Below are 19,955 nucleotides of genomic sequence, written 5' to 3' on the forward strand. Positions count from 1 at the left end.
ATGTATTACGTAATACACGTATAAATAGACTATTGTCAGCTGTTCAGTCATGTACTACTTTGTGGAGTAACGGGTAATGCTTAGGTTTGGGTGCTCTCAGCTCTAGTAGATTGGGTTCGAACCTCTACGGATATTTTTTTTTTTTTTTTTTTTGGAATTGAAAATAAATATTGTTTTTTCTTTGATTTTGAAAGAGAGATATTTTGAACAAGTGGACCTTTTTTACAATCAGAAACAAAGTTGCATGGCATTATTTTCCATTATAGACTGCCATAAAACCTCGAAAAGAAGCCCATGTGCTCCTTCATTTTTAGTAGTCTTGGGTGGGCTTCTTTTCCACATGGAGTTCTTTTCTAGATTACGTTTGCAAACCAAAAGAGAAGAGCTGCTAGGTTCCCGCCCGGAAAATGTTTTATTTACATGATTTGAAAAATCTTCTAATGTAAAGATTAACAACATCAACATTTAACAGTGTGCAGCGTGTTGACCGCGAATGACTAACATACCATCTTCCCCATAATACACCTGCACAAACTCATTTGCATAACAACGCACGGCATACCAAACCGTTTCGTACACCTGCGATGAAAATAATAAATTCAATTTCTTTTAAAATTGAGGGCGGCAAACATAAAATTTACGAGATCGAATACAGGTTGAAAAAAAAATTAAATAAAAAAAAAGATGTTAAATGTGCTCTCCCTGCCTCAGCACTAAGGCCCTGCCACAGCCTTTTGGGGTCGTTTCCAGCACATCACCAGATGCATTGATGTTGTCGCCTCATGATGTGTGGTGGAAAGGGGGACGTATAATTCTGTGAACCCCAAACACAGTGGTCGCATACCTTTAACTCTATTCCACCGACCAGCGTGGGAATCGAACCCACGACATACGTGTTGTCAACACGACGCTCAGGCGACTGAGCTAACCGGTCATTTTGGTTTTTACAAGGTTAATAGGATACTTATGACATAATGATGTATTACGTAATACACGTATAAATAGACTATTGTCAGCTGTTCAGTCATGTACTACTTTGTGGAGTAACGGGTAATGCTCAGGTTTGGGTGCTCTCAGCTCTAGTAGATTGGGTTCGAACCTCTACGGATATTTTTTTTTTTTTTTTTTTTGGAATTGAAAATAAATATTGTTTTTTCTTTGATTTTGAAAGAGAGATATTTTGAACAAGTGGACCTTTTTTACAATCAGAAACAAAGTTGCATGGAATTATTTTTCATTATAGACTGCCATAAAACCTCGAAAAGAAGCCCATGTGCTCCTTCATTTTTAGTAGTCTTGGGTGGGCTTCTTTTCCACATGGAGTTCTTTTCTAGATTACGTTTGCAAACCAAAAGAGAAGAGCTGCTAGGTTCCCGCCCGGAAAATGTTTTATTTACATGATTTGAAAAATCTTCTAATGTAAAGATTAACAACATCAACATTTAACAGTGTGCAGCGTGTTGACCGCGAATGACTAACATACCATCTTCCCATAATAAACCTGCACAAACTCATTTGCATAACAACGCACGGCATACCAAACCGTTTCGTACACCTGCGATGAAAATAATAAATTCAATTTCTTTTAAAATTGATGGCGGCAAACATAAAATTTACGAGATCGAATACAGGTTGAAAAAAAAATTAAATAAAAAAAAAGATGTTTAAATGAGTCCAAATAAAAAATGTGGACTCATTTTATGACAAGTTTCTCTTTCGGAAGTAATTCCCAGGGTGCTAATTTTAGTTGACTACATAAATCATCGTGTCTATTTATTCGTTTCTGTAAACGACAATGTATTATAGTCCTGCAGTATGTACATTTGAAAATCGGCAGTTTTTTAAAGCTGAAATTACTGTGTATTCAAGAACCATCTGTGGGCACGACCTAGATGGTACTAGATGTTAATAATAAATAAAGTAATGTTTGTCAAAGCAAATAGAAGATTACATTACAGAAAACTGGTTACATTACAGAAAACTGGTTTAAACTTGTATTTACCAATACTTTATTAACATTTCAAACCATAAATTGTAATAAACATTATTTTTATTTTGTTAATACAAAATATTTTATTGAAAATATTTCTGTCAAAAATTAAATTTGTGAAAGAGTTATAAATTACGACACTGTTTCATGTGAAAAGCCCTAAGGTTTCCTTGAGTCTCTGGTTTGAATCATATGACTTATCACATGACTTGTATCCCTGTTTTAAATGGTGGATGAGAGGACGGACAAAATGCTTACCTTTATTACAATAACTTAAAACAATTATTTACAAATATATACCAAACATTTTTCTTATGTAATATTTAGAATACAGAATATAAAATTTGTTAAAAAATCATTATGAAATATATAAAATATATACATTAATTTTTCTTTCTTCCATATATCTTTAAAATACATTTATCAAACATATATTAAATATTTTAATTTTGCTGGACGGACATGCTGGTTAACCAGTAACTAAAATACTATATACTAATAATATTTTGGACGGATTTGATAGTTTAACAATTATATATTTAAAATCAAATTTATGTACTGTAATATATATTTTATTTACATACACTTCCCTTCTATATCATACCTTTTCTTTTTCTACAATAGAACATTAGTATAAAATGAAAAAATTATTTTTTAGACCCCTTCTATATCGCAGTATTCTAAAATGATCTCATACAACCCTTATGGAAACTGGGTTCCTTTGGTATTTATATCAACAGTATATATTTTAGAAAAAAAAAAGTTAATTTCAACTGAAAAAATAAAACCAATAGCTTGACACAAACCAAGCCTCGTCTTTTGAAAATTGCGGTTGTGAAGTTTACCAAATGTAATACACTTTTCACACCTTCAAAAAGTAACAAGTTGTAATCAGGTTTGCATAGAGTGAAGACAATTTTGCGGAACATCTGCCAAGATTTCACAAGGAATGGTATTAACCTGACCAATCAAATAGTGCGCAACCAAGATTTCTCAGGGTCCACTCATGTGTGTGTAAAAACGTGTACAAAATCAGGAGAGCAAACTGTGTTATAACTTGTTACAAATAAACAATTTATGCAGATGTGAAAAGGGTATACAGTAAGTGTGCTTTAAATGCCACACCTCATTTTACATTAGGTTAAGTGTTTCCCTTTCCCTCATCTCAAAAGACAAGGCCTGCCATAACTATATAATCACAATGTTGGAATATTAATTGGTTTCGAGTAAAATATGGGGTAGCCAAGAGGAGGGTCTGCTGCTTGGACGGTCAAGTTTCGCAGGATGGACGGGTGGGCTTGAATGCTGTACCGCTCTTCATCATCGTTGGTGCAGTAGAACAGCTCCATCGCAAGAGATGCCCAGAGTGCGCGTACGATTTCTCCATTAAGGCGCCCAATGGATATCATCACTGGTTGTCGAGTCAAAATGTGACTTGTGAAAATGGGCTGTAATGGAATAAAAAAAGTTAGTATTGAAATAATTTTGTAAACAAAAATAAGAGGAAAGGGGCCATTAATGACATTCTATAAATTAAAAGGTATCAATAGCAACAAGTTAAGGAGAATATAGTTATGAAAATACAACAAAAATGGAAGTTAAACATGGACCTATTTTCTGTTGCATGCAATAGTTAAAACAAGATCTTAAGCTCTGTCTACACTATCAAACTAGTTTGACAAAAAACGTGTGATGTGCCCAAATATGGTAGTGATATGCTCAAATATGGTAGTGATATGACATCATCATGTCCATATATGTCACATAAAGTGATATATGATGATAGTGTAGACAGAGCTTTAGCTCCAGATAAGATATATCCATCAAAGACCTACAGGATGGCTACTAGTGTCACAACCCATAGAAAATAATTTAGGCTTCTCTTGCAGAACAGCCTCTGCCCAACCTGCGTCATCTTCTAGGCCCATGTAGCACTCGGTGTCATACTCCTCTAGGTACTCTCGTACTTCATCATTGTCACTTGCTTCACCATACACGACTTCATCGAATGACATCTTCACCGCAAATCTGTAAAAAACAGGTATTTTCTCTTAGTTTTCCGCTTTTTAGTTCTTTTGTTATGCACATTGAGGCTTTGCATAACGCGCTATACAAGCCCTATTTATTATTATTATTTATTCCTAAAAGCTGCATTAATTACCCAGTTATTTATAGTTTGAATAGTTTAAAAATTTAGTAATTATAGGATGGGTTGCTTACCGGTAGGCCTTAATAACCAGATTGAATAGTTCCTCATCTTGACTTAGCCAATCCAAACTCAAAGACCATGGAATGTCACCACTGAACACCTTAAACACATGCATTGGCCCTCTACTGACAAAATCTACTCCCGATAGACCAAGAACATTCACCACAGAGAATATTGCACTAATAAGCTGGACGTAAATAGAAGTAAGAGCCTCGTCAGACATGATCTCATCAACAACAGATGCAGATGGCACACCAGAAGAAAGATCTAAATGTTCTATGACATGTCTGTACCAGTCTTTTGGGAAATCACAGAGCAGGTTGCTGATCTGGTGTGACTCCAACGGTATGTCACGCCATTTTAGAGGAAGACTGAGCTTAGAGGAATGTGGAGAAGAGAACTGAATTGATCCTGCTAACTTTATCGAACCCATTGGAGCACCAGAGAAAGTGTCAGTCTTTTTGATATTTAGGTCTCCAGTATCAACTGGTGGAAGTCCTGTAGCAAAATCTTTGAGAAAGTCATCTAAATCATCATCAAGAGCACTGTCAACAACACCAGGAATAGTAGTCACTGGTTCTTTCTTAACAGAAGAAATGTTTGACAATGGAATCTTATTCCCAGACTTTTCAAATGCCACATTATCTAGGGAATCATCATCATTCCAGCTATTTAAACTTCCCCAAGAAGATGCCAGAGATTTCCGTGATTTATGGCTTGATGCCGTAACAGGTCTTGACACTTCTCCAGTAGCTCGTCCACTGTCTTTCTCATCGTTATTCTGCGACATCTTTCCATTGACATCCACTAGTACTGTCCGACTATTCACAGATCCTCTATCGATTCCTTTAACATGACTTGGGGATGTTGTCCTTGACACAGGCATTTGTCCTCTGTGTGCAATATGCTGAAGCAGAACCCATGTCAAACTTTTCCAGAAGTTTTTACCAATACTTCTCAAAGTATCTGGAGAATCAATGAGACCAGTTAAAACCGTCTTTGCACTGGAGTATGTATCAACAGGAATAGCATCAACTGGTGTAAGAACATGAAAGAAATCTTCATTGAAAAAACAAAATGGAAATCCACCTTCTTTTTCAAAAGATCTTTCAAAAATGTCATCAATCTTTGCTGCTTCCTCTGTATGGCAGGATGTCTCTTGGAGTTCCATACCTTTGATGCTAAGATAGCAGAAACCAAAGCCACACTCAAGAACTTGTAACCATATAATACGATCTTGAAATCTTGCTAAGAAATGTGAACCAGCAGTTAGATTACCTGCAGAAATTGAGAACAAATATAGAATTGAGTAAAACCAAAAACATCTAGCAGTCAATCACACCTGAGAATTCTTAATTCTTAAATTGTTTGTCAGAGAGAAGGGCAAAACCTCTGACCATTTAACTTAGCTCCCTGATAAAAACGTACAGTACTTGGCACTGGTGGTAATAGAAATAGCTTCAGGCTTGTTGTGTTCCGTCAAATGTATGATTACAACATGTGTTAAAGGGCCTTGTGAAAAAAATCAAACCAAATAGAGGTTTTTCTAATGTATTCCATATTGACCCAAGCAGCATATGTGAATACTTCAAATAAGATAAAACCAGTATATAATCTCACTAAATCCCTTACCTAATGAACCACTAGTACAGCAGCTCTTCAATGCTCTTGTAAGCTTAGCTGATAATTGGCTGTAATAAACTGTGTCTTGACACGTGTTAGCTGACCCACCAACCTCACCAGGCCAGCTTCGGATTGGTCGAGGAAACCCAATAAGAATGATCGGAAGAGTAAACAAAGGGAGCAACGGTGCTGAAAGGAACGCTGTGATGTAGATTAGTAACAGAATGAACGGAAAGAAAATGGCTGATAGCGCGATGATCAGGGAGGAATGTTTCGGTCGTTGCTTCTCGTATGTGTGCGTTGATATTAAAACAGTTAAGTAGCAGTAGATTTTGTCTATAGTACTGTTTGAACGGTTCCATATGAGGCCTACAAGTAGGAGTTGTGGGCCTAGGCCTAAGTCATACCACGAGCCTGAGGTTGGTGCAAATGCTTGGTTTATCATATGGACAATAGAAATCTCAACCATGGAATTAAAAGTACCCTGCCAAACCTGTGAATAAAAAAAGTTTAGTTCTTTAGTCCACAAGAAAGTTTCAATTTTGCATAAAACTACAATTTCATTTTAGGATGTCATTGAAAAAAGATAAAAATTAATAAAAAATAAGATTACTAACCCATCTTAATGCTCGGACAATTCCTAGTGCTAGAATGAAAGAATGTGAAGCTGAGCCGGCCATAAAACTTAAGCCTAAATATTGTACCATAATGACTGGTGCAACTGGAAACAAAAAGAAAGAATGTTGCTTTTACCTGTACTGAGTATCTATTGAGTTAATGCATAACTGTAAAATATATGTATGTATGCTTGGATGGCACTAATGGTATGGCGTAATGGTAAGTGATAGACTAGCGGAGTCATAGGTCATAGATACTTTACTCTCATTGCCTCATTCTTCGGATGGGACATAAAACTGTTGTTCCCGTATACATACACTGCATGATAAAGTATACTTGGCACACTATTGGAAAAGAGGAGTATCGTCTCCTTGTTTGCCGATCATCATGGTTCTGGATTAACTCAAGAGGGAACCAAGTATAAAGCTCTGTCTACACTATCAAACTAGTTTGACAAAAAAAAGTGTGATGTGCCCAAATATGGTAGTGATATGCCCAAATATGGGCACATCAATTTTGTTGTCACATCAAGTTTGGGCTTAAAGAAATAAATGTCAACAAAAGGGTGCCTGATGCATTGTACATGATTAAGTAACATAAAACTTACTAAAGTCAAGAATTATTCTGCGCATGATAGCTAATATTTTCAATCTCGACTTAGTCTTTGAATATTTCTCCATCTGAAAGATACTATGCGGGTATAGGTTGTTCCTCCACATGCCAAACACTGTGTAAACACTCTGAAAACTTCCAAAAATCTTAACAATTACTGTCAATCCAATGATCACATATCCAAGAGCCTTGATTAAATTAGGGTCAACACTCGCAACAGAATCTGCATTATCAAAACTCCATGAATTTACATTGAGATATGCTAAAATAATATTTACGACTGTAATACTGAGCATAACAATGTGAAATATGACTTCTTTCACACCCCAGTTCCAGCCAAATCCTAATGGAGTCTTTGATGATGTAATTTGATTGGTTGATTTTGGTTTCTTTATTGTTGATATTATTTTATTTGCTAGACTTGCATGATCCAGACTGAGTATATATCCAGTGTAAGCAGCATGAATGGTTGTTCCGGTTACAGACGTAGTGAAGAAAATAATGATGAAGATAAGACTGGATGCTAGAAAAAGTAGGATCAACCTAAAGGAAAAAAGTAAAGAAATATGTATGTATAAGATCTACTTTACAATACAATACCAGTCAGTTTACTACCTTTACTACTGTATCTAAAGTGCATGGTCTTCAAAAACTGTACAGTAGCATTGTCATAGGCTAGGATGAACATTATAAAGCTCTGTCTACACTATCAAACACTGACAAAACAAATGTGATGTGCCCATATATGGACATGATGATGTCATATCACTACCATATTTGGGTATACTGTATCACTACCATATTAGGGCACCTCACACTTTTTTGTCAAACTAGTTTGATAGTGTAAACAGTGCACACTATATTCATATTCTGGAGAGTTTCAATAAGCCAATTTCCATGTTTGTATTTTATTCTAAATCTGAATACATCATCATTTTTTCTCCTCTTTCTGCCATTTTGCAATGTTCTTGTACTCATGATTGATTGTAGCAATTGTAATACACTGCTGCAGTGAGTCTATCATACTGTATATTTGGTATACAGTAGAATAGACAGGTAGTGCACAAAGTACACACAGGGGTACTAATACCTGAAACTTACCTAAGATCACCTGCAACAGGAGATCCACCAAGAATACTGAGACACTGTTCCATCAACCACAACAAGAGAGCGTCCAATGGCGGAAGAACTGCTAGTGACCACAGAAGAGGCAGGAATATGAACACAACATGCAGGATCTGGTTCACTAATAAGTAACTGTCATCATACCTGCAAAAGAACAAGTTATTAGTACAAATTAAAATAGTACTGTAGTTGATACTATAAGATCTATACCAATTTTAAAAAGTTTTTTTGACTTTTTGATAGACAAACAAATGGTTGATTTGTGATGTTTTCACAAGAGAAAGGCACCTTTACTGTATGTTGAACTGGGGTTAATAATAATTGTCTTTTGCATAGCGCCTAACCACAATCAATTTTCTCTAAGCTACAACCACAAGGCTCGAACAAGGTGGAAATTACGTCATTTAAAATGTTATTCTTGGTTGGAATAGTCACTCACCATTGGACAACGTGAAATGCAAGAAAAATATACACATATAACGGTCTCATCAAAGGTTGAAGTTCATACGGATCTGTGCTCCTAAATATGGCAATCTCCGGAGGTGATGTCACGGTCAACGAATACTGAGCAACACAGATGGTGAACCACCCAAACATAAATAACACCACTGTTGCGCCAGCATTGTGGTATAAGCTTTCTAAGGTTGAGGGCAGTAGATACCATAAACCTATTCCACATAAAGGTCCGGAAAGGAGAGAATGTATAATAATGTTGATTTTAAACTTCTTCACCGGCAGTACAAAGTCAATTGTTTCACTGCCAAAGCAGGAATCAAATTCAATCTCATCTTCTTCTGTAAAAACATTATTAAGTCTTCTAACATTGTTTGAGTTTCGAGCATTAAAACTGCTAAAAAGTTGCTCGAGTACAACAAACAAAAATATGATGCTTCCATAGATATAAGAAGCAATATCATAGGTTATTGCATCAAATTCTACCAATAATGTGAATATTCCACCAATCACAAAAGGTAAAATAAAGATTAACACTTGGTTGATGTAAACATATATTGGTGCATCGTAACCAAGTTTTAATTTCATGCCACCGAAAAATGTTTGAGGAAGTCGTTTAACAACAAACTCTCTTTTGTAATCGTTAATGACAGTAGCCATGATGAGTTGGTGAGTTTAATGATTGATGCAACCATGGCAACCAACTAGATTTATCAACAACATTTCGTAGTGGTTATAAAGACTTCATTTTTTAAATCTGAAAATAACAAAAAAGAAACAATATATTATTATTATCAACAATTTAAAAATAGTGAAAATAATTTCGAGTTTCTTATCTTGGGCCTATAATAAATTAAAACCCTTATTTATTTAAAATTAACATCTTCTCGTGTTGGGCGCTACTGTAGATGTTTAGCTGCCAACTCCCTTTCGCACCACATCAATAATCATCATCGTACATCTTCTTCACATCCAACACAGCAAATGTTCTGCCTCTTCCTAATCTAGTAGTAGGCCATCTACTGCTGGTTCGAGGCTAGAAGAATTACACCTTAATAAACATGACCTGTAGAACCTCTTTCTTAATACTTTCGTCTTTCATGAAAAAGGACACATTCTGTTTTACATTGATAATCAAGTAGTGGTTTAATATAATCGCATTTAGAGCAAAAACTGACCTGTTTTTAATTTAGTATCTTTCAGTTTGACCTGATTGTTTTTGCTGTCAAGCAACATGACGCTCTTTACGAATAGAGAGGGCGTCCCATGTGTTTTCCTCTCTCAGGGTCATGGGGTCAATAATGACGCTTTTTACTACTTCACGAAAATTCGTCGTATGATGTGTGTGAATTATCGAAAGAAGGTATAAAAAAACTAAACATATTGTTCATATTTAAAGCTTTTCTATTTACACATTCTATTTCTTCGTGTAAACATGATATTTGTGTTAGTTATATTATAATTATCATAATTTGTTTAATGTTTTTTAGGCTGTAATTGGAGACTAATTGTGTAAATAGCCAGGCTACCGAAAGTACAGTCCGTGGTGAAGACGACGAACACGTCGGCAACCGTTCGTCTCCTACCCACAGTTGTGGATGCTCTAGGCCTAGCTTTAAGTTTAACATAGAGCTAGCTCTGGCAGGATCTCATCTCATAGCAAATTGGACCATTAAGTCCTAACTTAAACATCTGGAGCCCATTTTTTATTTTTTAGGTTCAATTTGATTATTTTAAGTTTGCCTACTAAATTTATTTAATAAGATTTAAGAAGAAGTGACAAAATTGTAAATTCAAGATGGTTTTAGCAGAACTTGGAAGAAAGATTACCTCGGCTTTGAAGTCACTAAGTAATGCAACAATTATTGACGAAAATGTAAGTAAATCGTAATTAGAAATCTCAATAATTAATTTAAAGCTCAGTAGAATTTTTACACCGTACAGTACATCACAACTTACGTAAGAGGAATACAGTATAGAGGAATACAGTATAAGCATAAATATTTTGTGTGCAATAATTGTTTTAATCAATCTATCTTTTAAAGTTTTATATTATTTTATTTCTAGGCCTTAAATTCTATGCTGACAGAAGTGTGTCGGGCTTTGCTGGAGGCAGATGTTAATATTCAATTAGTTTCGCAGCTAAGGAAAAATGTTCGGTCTGTCATTGATTTTGACGAAATGGCAGCAGGTTTAAATAAACGAAAAATGATCCAGACTGCTGTTTTTAAAGAACTCGTCAAGGTAATAATGAGGTTCAGGTGGTGGACCAAGTCTAGTAGTAATCTAAATGAATAGACTTTATGTTCAAAGAGATTGTTTTTTAAAATGTATTCACATTTTTTTTCAGCTTGTTGATCCCGGTGTAAAAGCATGGACGCCAACAAAAGGAAAGAAGAATGTTGTTATGTTTGTTGGTTTGCAGGGAAGTGGAAAGACGACAACTTGTACAAAGGTTACATTGCAAATATGTTTTCATTATTAGATTAATAGGAGTGGATGAGTGAACTACTTTGTTTAATAATATGTAACCTAAAAAAAAGCCTGGAGTGTACCCACATTTGGGCAAAAAGAACCCCTGAAATAATACAAGATACAGACTGGAAATACTGTAATACTGTGCTCATCATCACCAGCATTTTTAGAAATGAAATATGATGACCTCTTGTTGTACAAACAGTGAATTTCTCATTAAAGTACTGTAATGTTTCTGTAGTTCATTCGGTTTTCTCTTCTTTTTCAGTTGGCTTATCATTACATGAAAAAAGGCTGGAAGTCATGTCTAGTGTGTGCTGATACCTTTAGAGCAGGTATGTTTAAATGTTTACCTTTATACTGTGTACATAATATCATAAAGGGTGGCAATTATTAATATATTAAGTGATATTATTCTGTAATAATTGTTTTTTACCCTCTTAAACTAGGTGCATTTGATCAACTAAAACAGAATGCTACAAAAGCAAGGATACCCTTTTATGGAAGGTGAGATGACATAATGTAATTTAAAATAGAATAATGTAACATTAAATCTTGAAAAAACCTTAATATTTGGTTTTGTTAATATTTTATAGTTTTTAGTCTTGTCATGTGGACAGGTGGTTAATGCTTAAAGTAATTAAAAAAAATAAAAAGAAGAAAAAACTTGTCTTTATAAATGAGAGTAACCTAAATAAAAGCTCTGTCTACACTATCAAACTTTATGTGACAAATGTGATGTGTCCAAATATGGACATGATGATGTCATATCACTACCATATTTGGGAATATCACTACCATATTTGGGCATATCACTACCATATTTGGACACAATTTTGTTCAAATTAGTTTAATAGTGTACAGTAGACAGTGCTTTAATAAATGAATGTAACCTAAGATTGTCACAATACATTAAAATCCTAAATAAATGAGTACACACTTATACTCAAGATAAACTAAATTAATCATTTGAAGATAAATTAATTCTTAATTATTTTTGACATTTCTAGTTACACAGAAGTTGACCCAGTAGTGATAGCAGCAGACGGAGTTGAGAAATTTAAGAAAGAAGGCTTTGAGATTATTGTAGTTGACACGAGTGGAAGACATAAACAGGAAGACTCTCTATTTGAAGAAATGTTACAAGTATCTAATGCAGTGGTGAGTTATATTATAGTTGTTAAACATTCTTATCTTATCTATGAGACTAGCATTTTCAATATGCTATGTTTTTTAATAATTTGTAAAATAATAATATTGTAGTAGTGGTTGGCAGCCTGTAAATTCTGGTTGGAAATAACAACTGGCATGGTGACGTACATGCATTATCGCAAATTAAGATAGCTGTTAACACTTATTTACTGTAGATATATAACAGATTCAGTAAATTTGGAGCAAAATATTCTAGCCAATTCGAACCAAATCACAATGGTACAGAGGGAGGGCTATAACAGATGGCAACTTTTCAAAAATTTTAAGGAATGAAGTCCTAATATAGGAGTCAAATGGCCTAGCAGGTTAAGGCAGGGGCGCCGTTTACCATACCTAAAGAGCCAACAGTATAGCGAGGGTTTGAGGCCGTCCTCAATCCTAGTTCTGGTCTTCTCAGATAAGGACTATAAACCGTATGTCCAGTGTACACAGTTATAACAAACCCAGTTCATCACTCGGGACGAGTAGAAGGTTACCTTGGTGATCTGGTTCACAAAGGGGGATTACCACTTATCTGATAGGACAGTGATTAATTTACTATTGGTAATCCTTTGCCACATGGACATAAAATAAAAAAATAAATAAATTTGAAAATTGCTTTGATTTCAGAATCCAGACAACATTGTGTTTGTGATGGATGCCACGATTGGACAGGCGTGTGAATCACAAGCTAGTGCGTTTAAAAGTAAAGTAGATGTCGCTTCCGTTATCATCACAAAATTAGATGGACACGCAAAAGGAGGCGGTGCTCTTAGTGCGTAAGTAAACAATTTTATTATAAGGCTCTGTCTTGTTTGTTTTTTTCAAAAAGAATTGTCAATTTATTTTAGTAGTATTATTGGTAATAGGGTTTGTGTGGTAAGGAAAGAGGCCTTATTTATTACTTATTTATAATTATATTTAATTTTTAGAGTTGCAGCAACAAAGAGTCCCATCATTTTCATTGGTACAGGAGAACATATAGATGATTTTGAACAATTCAAGACGACGCCATTTGTTAGTAAACTTTTAGGTAAGAATAATGAAGGCTTTCTATAGTAGGCCTACCATGGTCACAGTATCATTGGTGGGTACAGTTGGGCCTGTTGTGTTTATTTCCTTCTCCTAAGTGTTTGTTTGCACGCAGGCAATATACAGTATAAAGCTCTGTCTACACTATCATACTGATTTGACAAAAAAAGTGTGATGTGCCCAAATATGGTAGTGATATTCCCAAATATAGCATCATGTCCATATATGGTCATATCACATAAAATTTGATAGTGTAGACAGAGCAAAAGTCTGCTTGTGTTTGTGAATTTAGCATTGCAAATATTTGATGCCATCTTTATTAACTTATTAATTGTAATAACTGTTATTTTAATTTTGTATCAGTTTTATATGAATTTTATGAATTTCGTAGGTATGGGAGATATTCATGGTTTAATTGATAAAGTTAATGAACTGAATTTAGAAGAAAACGAAGAACTTATAAACAAATTGAAACATGGTAAGAAACTTATGTAACTTATTTATTTCACTTAAAGAAAAAAAAAACTTTGATTTGAGATTGTAAACTGTTTAGATGCACTCAATTTTCCAGCCAATGAGGTGCTGTTTATCATGAATTTTACGTCCGAGAGTACCATTTCCGAGCATCTAGAAGTGTCATTTAACTAAATTTGCCTCGCTACAGGCCCCACCATGGCGAGAATTGTGATCAAAAAAAGGTTGCACAATGCTGGTCTAGGCTCCTTCTGACTGCGTGATTGCCAACCACTTCAGATTGACTGGTTAACCATAGTTTCTGTAAACCTCAAACATATATGCATTTTAATTTCTTTCAGGTGAATTTACATTACGTGATATGTACGAGCAGTTTCAAAATATTATGAAAATGGGGCCTTTTAGTCAAATAATGGTAACTTGATATTTTTTCATTTATTTTAAACTAGTTTGACAAAAAAAGTTTGACTACCAAATATGGTAGTGGTATGACATCATATTCCGTTTGATAGTGTAGACAGAGTGTTTTTTACACCAAGTTTCCTTTTGCTGTTTGTTGATAGGAAGTGCGTTTAATTAAATCTTCAAATCTCTTTGTTGATGTAAAGAGATCATCAAAGACATAAAATTGCTCAATCATTTATTATTCATTTATTGATAAATGTTTAATTATTAATTAATATTATTAAATGTTTCTTATTTACTAATAGGGTATGATACCCGGTCTTGGGAGTGATTTTATGACGAAAGGTAGTGAACAAGAATCAATGGCAAGATTAAAACGACTCATGACAATCATGGACAGTATGACAGATGAAGGTAATTAGGATCATCAAACTAGCAATATTGGTGATGTTAACATATAGTACATCCCCTGTTAAGGGGACACCTTAAGATCCCAACAATGTTCCCATGAATAGGGGTGTCCCTTGAATAGGTGTTGGCCGTAGTGTTAGTGTATTGTTCTTTGTTCAATTGACCCCTTAATAAGGTGGGTCCTATGAATAGGGTGGGGTCTACTGGAGGAGGACTCTACTGTATAACAGGAATCATGAGATAATGTAGAAGAATGGTTTAAATGCTTGCCTACTAATTCTTGTTTTCTGGGTTCATATGTTATCTGTTGTCTGATAATCAATGACGACAACACCACAAAATCACTGTACTCATAGTTCTAAGAAACTTTTAGGCAGGTACAGGGAATTTAAACATGGAGGGAATTAAGTTTAATAATTATATATTCATTTTTTCTCACTGCTTTACTTTTTGTTAAATAGAATTGGATAGCAAAGAAGGATCTAAGTTATTTACAAGACAGAATGGCAGGATAAACCGAGTTGCAAAAGGCTCAGGTGTGTCTGCCAAAGAGGTCCAAGAGCTCATGACTCAGTATGGTAAATTTGCTCAAATGGTCAAGAAAATGGGCGGTATTAAAGGCTTATTTAAAGGTAGGTTGGTACAAGTCATTTTAAATATTTATTTTTTTTATGCCATAAACAAGCTTCTGCATGGATAATTTAGACAATACTAAAGTGCTCCACAACTCGTATTGTACTTGGGGAAATGCCAAGTATATTACTTGCCTTGTATGTTTTTTTTGCTTTACATGATAAAAACAAAATCCAAAAGTAATCATTACACAAGTTGAGCAATCATTTTAAAACTGAATTGTGTATTTCAGGAGGAGATATGGCTAAAAATGTGAACCCAGCCCAGATGAGTAGGCTCAACCAGAGCATTGCAAGAGCTATGGACCCTCGCATCCTGCACCAAATTGGTAAGTAATCATCGAGATTCATACATTATTTTAATTTTTCAATATTATAGATTTTGTTAATGAAATTTTTTATATTTTCTTTTTTTCCAGGTGGAATGGGTGGGCTACAAAACATGATGAAACAGTTTCAACAGAGTGCTGGGGGTGGTGGACTACCCGGCATGGGTGGTATGGGAGGGATGGGTGGCGGCGGCGGTGGTGGAGGAGGAAAATGATAATAAAAATAACTATTTTAAATTTTAACTACATAACACAAACAACTTTCCTAAAACTGGACACCCTTGGGCTAGCCAAAACATCCGGTTTTCTGAAGAAAAAAATTGTTTGAAATTCATTTATATTAAGAATTTAAATGGATAATTTAACGAGTCCAGTTTTTGGGGAGTTGACTTTAATGCATCTGAACGATACACCCTTACGGTTATTTTAATTTTTTCCTTATTGAAAATATTGTTTTTATTTATATTTTCTGTTGTTGATTTATTATGAATTTTTAAATACACTTTGTTGAGATACATCTTATCAATAATTAACAAAAATATAAATTTAATAATGATTATTATTATGTATGGTGAATAATGGCATAGAATACTAAAGACCCACTGTAATATGATATATGGAAATGAATAACTGAATTTGGCCCCTTTTGATGCCTAGAGGTAAACGATAATAATGGTTGACTTATATAGTACCTAATACAAACATTTCCGTGTAATAATATTGTGCTTTATACTGTAGTATGAAAGCAGCACAGTAGCCTAGGTTAATCAATAGAATAACAAACCTCAATTCAACAAAGCCGTTATTTTGAAAGTAAATAACAAAGAAAGAGATATTTGAATGGTGTTTATTCAGTTTTTATTAGAATACATAGAACCGTATACATTAACAAAAGCAAATTTAAAAGAAATGCCAATTGAATACAACAAGATATAGTCTGTATTTCATACAGATTATTTTATGATATGAAAATATTTTTAACGTATATAACGTAAATAAGTATCCTTGGCAAATTCGTTATTCCAGTAACCAAGAATTTCTTTATACTGTGTTATAATACGAATATTTACTGCAGTTGGTGCAGTAAAATGTTACCTTACTGCAGTAATCAAACCATAGAATAATATTTCCTCAAGGATCTGCCTATGCTGTTACCATAATACTCTCATATAGACAACAGCCTATTTGTCATAATTGTGAAGTCGACTGTGATATGTTAGCAAAACAATCTCCACACGGAATGTATAATTTTAATACATTTTAATTAATTTCAGTAAATACAGTCTTGTAAAATATTAAAATACAGTACATATTATGAAATCGATTTTCTTTAGTTTTAAATTGAGTGTTTCAGAATATTTCAAATTTCTTTTCAATTTCTGTCATTTAAACATTTTCGGACTCTGGAAAATGTGCTGGTTTATACCTTTATTCCAGTTCCTCTTCTAAATTTGGAATATAGTTTTGTTTTCCGCCTCATACGTTAAGTTAGTTTCCCCATTTATGCTATTTGTGGTCCCTACTGTTGATTCTGGTAGCTCAATCTCCGTAACGCCTCTATTTTCGGGTGTGTCTCTGTTCTTTCTATTACCTCTAGATTCTCGTACTACGACCGCGTCGAAACGCTTACGATTCAGTTCGCGGCGTTGCATGAACAAGATGCGCATTCTCTTCAATTGCAGTACAATAGTTAGAATGTTCTTACACGTGAAAAACAGAAGCAGTTCGTTGATAACTTTTTTGTAAAGCAGGAGATACAGCCGAACACCGAGAAACGGTCCGTCTTGCACAACAATGCTAACCAATATTGCCCAGATCTCCGTCCCGCAACATTTAGCTACGGATTCTTTCTGTTTAATTAAGTTATTAATTGCGGAGTTTTTGACAGGATTCCTAGCTGTTTTCGTCAACGGCAATGTGAACTGAAAAAGGCTACCGGTCCAGATAACAAGAATGGCGTATATAATAGTTTTATTGCACCGTATACCGTCCAAACGTAACCCCTCAGCTGCAAATTCTAGGATGTCTGCACCACTACCAACGTACACCAGAAGCAGCTGAGAGTGTTCGTTATTCGTCAGTTTTCCACGTGGAAGAATCCAACGTCCCATTATGAGTACAAATATCAATAGTTGTTGAAGAATCAACGACCAGTTTTCCCCTGTACCCTAAATCATGAAAGGAAAAAAATGATAATATTTCGATATTGTCCCCCACAAACATGAAAAATGAAGATTAATTAAATCAGATTTTGAATAGGTTATTTTGTAGTTTTAATCAAGTTAATCACTTCCGTATAAAAAAAACGGGGAAAAATTGTTAAATTCAACCAAAAATCCATTGGCTGGAAGTCAATTTGACATTTTTTTGCTTTAAATTACAGTTTTTTCAGGTAAATTCATTTTGTTCAATCCAAAGTGGATGACTATTATGTGAGATTAAAATGGCATATTCAACAAAACAAATGTGGGACAATACATCTTTAATACACAAATTTATGATTTTCACATGATCAAAAATATGTACAAAAAAAAAAGCCCCACGAAACAAATCTGGTACACATTTAGTATTGTTTTAAAATATCGAATTAGAGGATAACAGATGATGTTAAGAAAAATAAGAACAGCTTATGTAAGTACTTACTTCCAAACCAAGGACTAATATAAAGTCTATGGTTCTATTGTCGACAGGTGAGTTCAATATTCCGCAATCATCGTCATCAGTCGTTCTGATTTCCAGACGACTATACAACACGTCCAATTCTAAGATCCATAAAACGGGAATAACCACGAGCAGGTAGCAGAGGACACAACTAAAAAACCTAAATGAATTATTTTCAACTGGTTATTAACAATGTGTATTACCAGCAAGCCTTAAAGATGTATTGCAATAAACAATAATGTTTACATTTTTTTGTTGAATATGCCATGTTAATGTCCCACAATAGTTATCCACTTTGACCAAAAATTGGATCTAAACAAAATTTATTTACCTGAATAAATGTAATATAAATTAAAAATGGTAAAATTGGCTGCCAGCCAATGGATTTTTAGTTGAATTTAAGCATTTATTATGTTATTTTATAAGTGAAAACATTTTTTCTTTCTTTTCTACGGAAGTGATTAACTTTATTAGAACTACAAAATAACATATTCAAAGTCTGATTGAATTAATCTTCATTTTTCCTGTTTCGGGGGACAATATATCTTTAAATAACAGCAGTTTAGAGTCATAGCTAAAACTTGGTTCCCACTAGCAACACAAGGACGTAAGCGCAACGCACAGTGATTTGACCAATCACAAAGGATGGGTTATTTAAATTGGCGCTTGTCATTGGTCACTGCGTCATAATAGAAAGCAAGCTTTAGAAACTACGTGATTGTGTTCTAGAGTAACTTATTCTAGGTTATGAGGTTTATAATTAAAATACTGTACTATACCATTTCCATTCCTTTCCTTTACGAATAACAGCGACGAAAATAAACTCAACGTACATAGCTCCCAACAGGAACATGAAAAACCAAATGTAAGGCTCCTCAACGAAAAACGCAACCTGGTAAACACACAGTGTTGCGTGAGCCGTGAAGATCAATCGAGCGAGTAGTCCTTGGCCAAATTGTCTTGATATAACGGTTTTTCTCAGCACTTTTCCTGAAATGGATCCCGCCATGTTTGTCTTCTCGTTGATTTTACCAACCATGCCTAGTGGTAGATACTTCTATCTATTATTCTACGATTAATAATTCCCGGCTAAGCACAACGAGAATTGAATAGACTCATGTGTTTTATTTATACAATTCTTCAATTGTAATAATAAGGCGTCGTCACAGTTGATCAATGAACACTAAACGTCTATAGAGAGCTTTCCATTTGCGACTACCTACCTATAGGAAGGAGAAAGACTTACATAAACAGGATATAATGCAGAGGAATACAGATTTAAAAAAACAATACCATCATCAAAACCGAGAAATCGGAATCACGTCCCAATAATAATTCGTGTATGCGCACAATGAATGAAACATGACGTAACTAGGCCTACTTTAAAATGACCTTAAAAATGAACAACATTAATATAGCAATAAACATAATAATGATCCAGAATCCGGGTGTGCACTAACATTAAGAAATATAAACACTTTTCATTCTAGAACTATAGAACCATCATGCTTCCATTGTTGAAAATGATATTTTCACATATTTTCACACGTCCAATCAAATTACGTAATGATTAGTAAGAGCAATAATATCGTGACAATACAACGATTTTATTGTTTTTATTTATCATGACGTCATTTTATTGGAATTTTAAAAATATCATTTTTATCAAAGACAGCATAAATGGTTATCCTATAGTTCTAGAATAAAAACCTTTC

At 34.3% G+C, this 19,955-nt stretch overlaps 3 protein-coding genes across 3 annotated transcripts; 1 reads left to right on the top strand and 2 right to left on the bottom strand.

The window, feature by feature from the left end:
• Positions 1–1,902: 1,902 nt before the first annotated feature.
• On the bottom strand, positions 1,903–9,870 carry LOC144851943 (pecanex-like protein 4). Its single transcript, XM_078709612.1, has 10 exons — positions 9,809–9,870; positions 8,617–9,387; positions 8,154–8,321; positions 7,048–7,595; positions 6,440–6,543; positions 5,832–6,315; positions 4,211–5,477; positions 3,826–4,018; positions 1,993–3,438; positions 1,903–1,962 (listed from the first exon to the last, which is right to left on the bottom strand). Exons 2-9 carry the CDS (start codon positions 9,288–9,290, stop codon positions 3,187–3,189), a joined length of 3,690 nt encoding a protein of 1,229 aa, XP_078565738.1. The 5' UTR covers positions 9,291–9,387; positions 9,809–9,870; the 3' UTR covers positions 1,903–1,962; positions 1,993–3,186.
• Positions 9,871–9,952: 82 nt separating this feature from the next.
• Positions 9,953–16,516, top strand: LOC144853034 (signal recognition particle subunit SRP54-like). Its single transcript, XM_078711097.1, has 15 exons — positions 9,953–9,993; positions 10,121–10,506; positions 10,698–10,874; positions 10,981–11,085; positions 11,374–11,440; positions 11,555–11,612; positions 12,116–12,266; positions 12,927–13,075; positions 13,229–13,329; positions 13,720–13,806; positions 14,144–14,217; positions 14,513–14,621; positions 15,080–15,250; positions 15,484–15,579; positions 15,670–16,516. Exons 2-15 carry the CDS (start codon positions 10,429–10,431, stop codon positions 15,792–15,794), a joined length of 1,548 nt encoding a protein of 515 aa, XP_078567223.1. The 5' UTR covers positions 9,953–9,993; positions 10,121–10,428; the 3' UTR covers positions 15,795–16,516.
• LOC144853035 (transmembrane protein 26-like) lies at positions 16,421–19,481 on the bottom strand. The gene is made up of 4 exons (XM_078711098.1): positions 19,020–19,481; positions 18,223–18,400; positions 16,562–17,747; positions 16,421–16,516 (listed from the first exon to the last, which is right to left on the bottom strand). Exons 1-3 carry the CDS (start codon positions 19,277–19,279, stop codon positions 17,025–17,027), a joined length of 1,161 nt encoding a protein of 386 aa, XP_078567224.1. The 5' UTR covers positions 19,280–19,481; the 3' UTR covers positions 16,421–16,516; positions 16,562–17,024.
• Between the last annotated feature and the right edge of the window lie 474 nt (positions 19,482–19,955).

The sequence above is a fragment of the Antedon bifida genome, chromosome 9, assembly GCF_963402885.1.
Source record: "Antedon bifida chromosome 9, ecAntBifi1.1, whole genome shotgun sequence".
Classification (NCBI taxonomy): Eukaryota; Metazoa; Echinodermata; class Crinoidea; order Comatulida; family Antedonidae; genus Antedon; species Antedon bifida.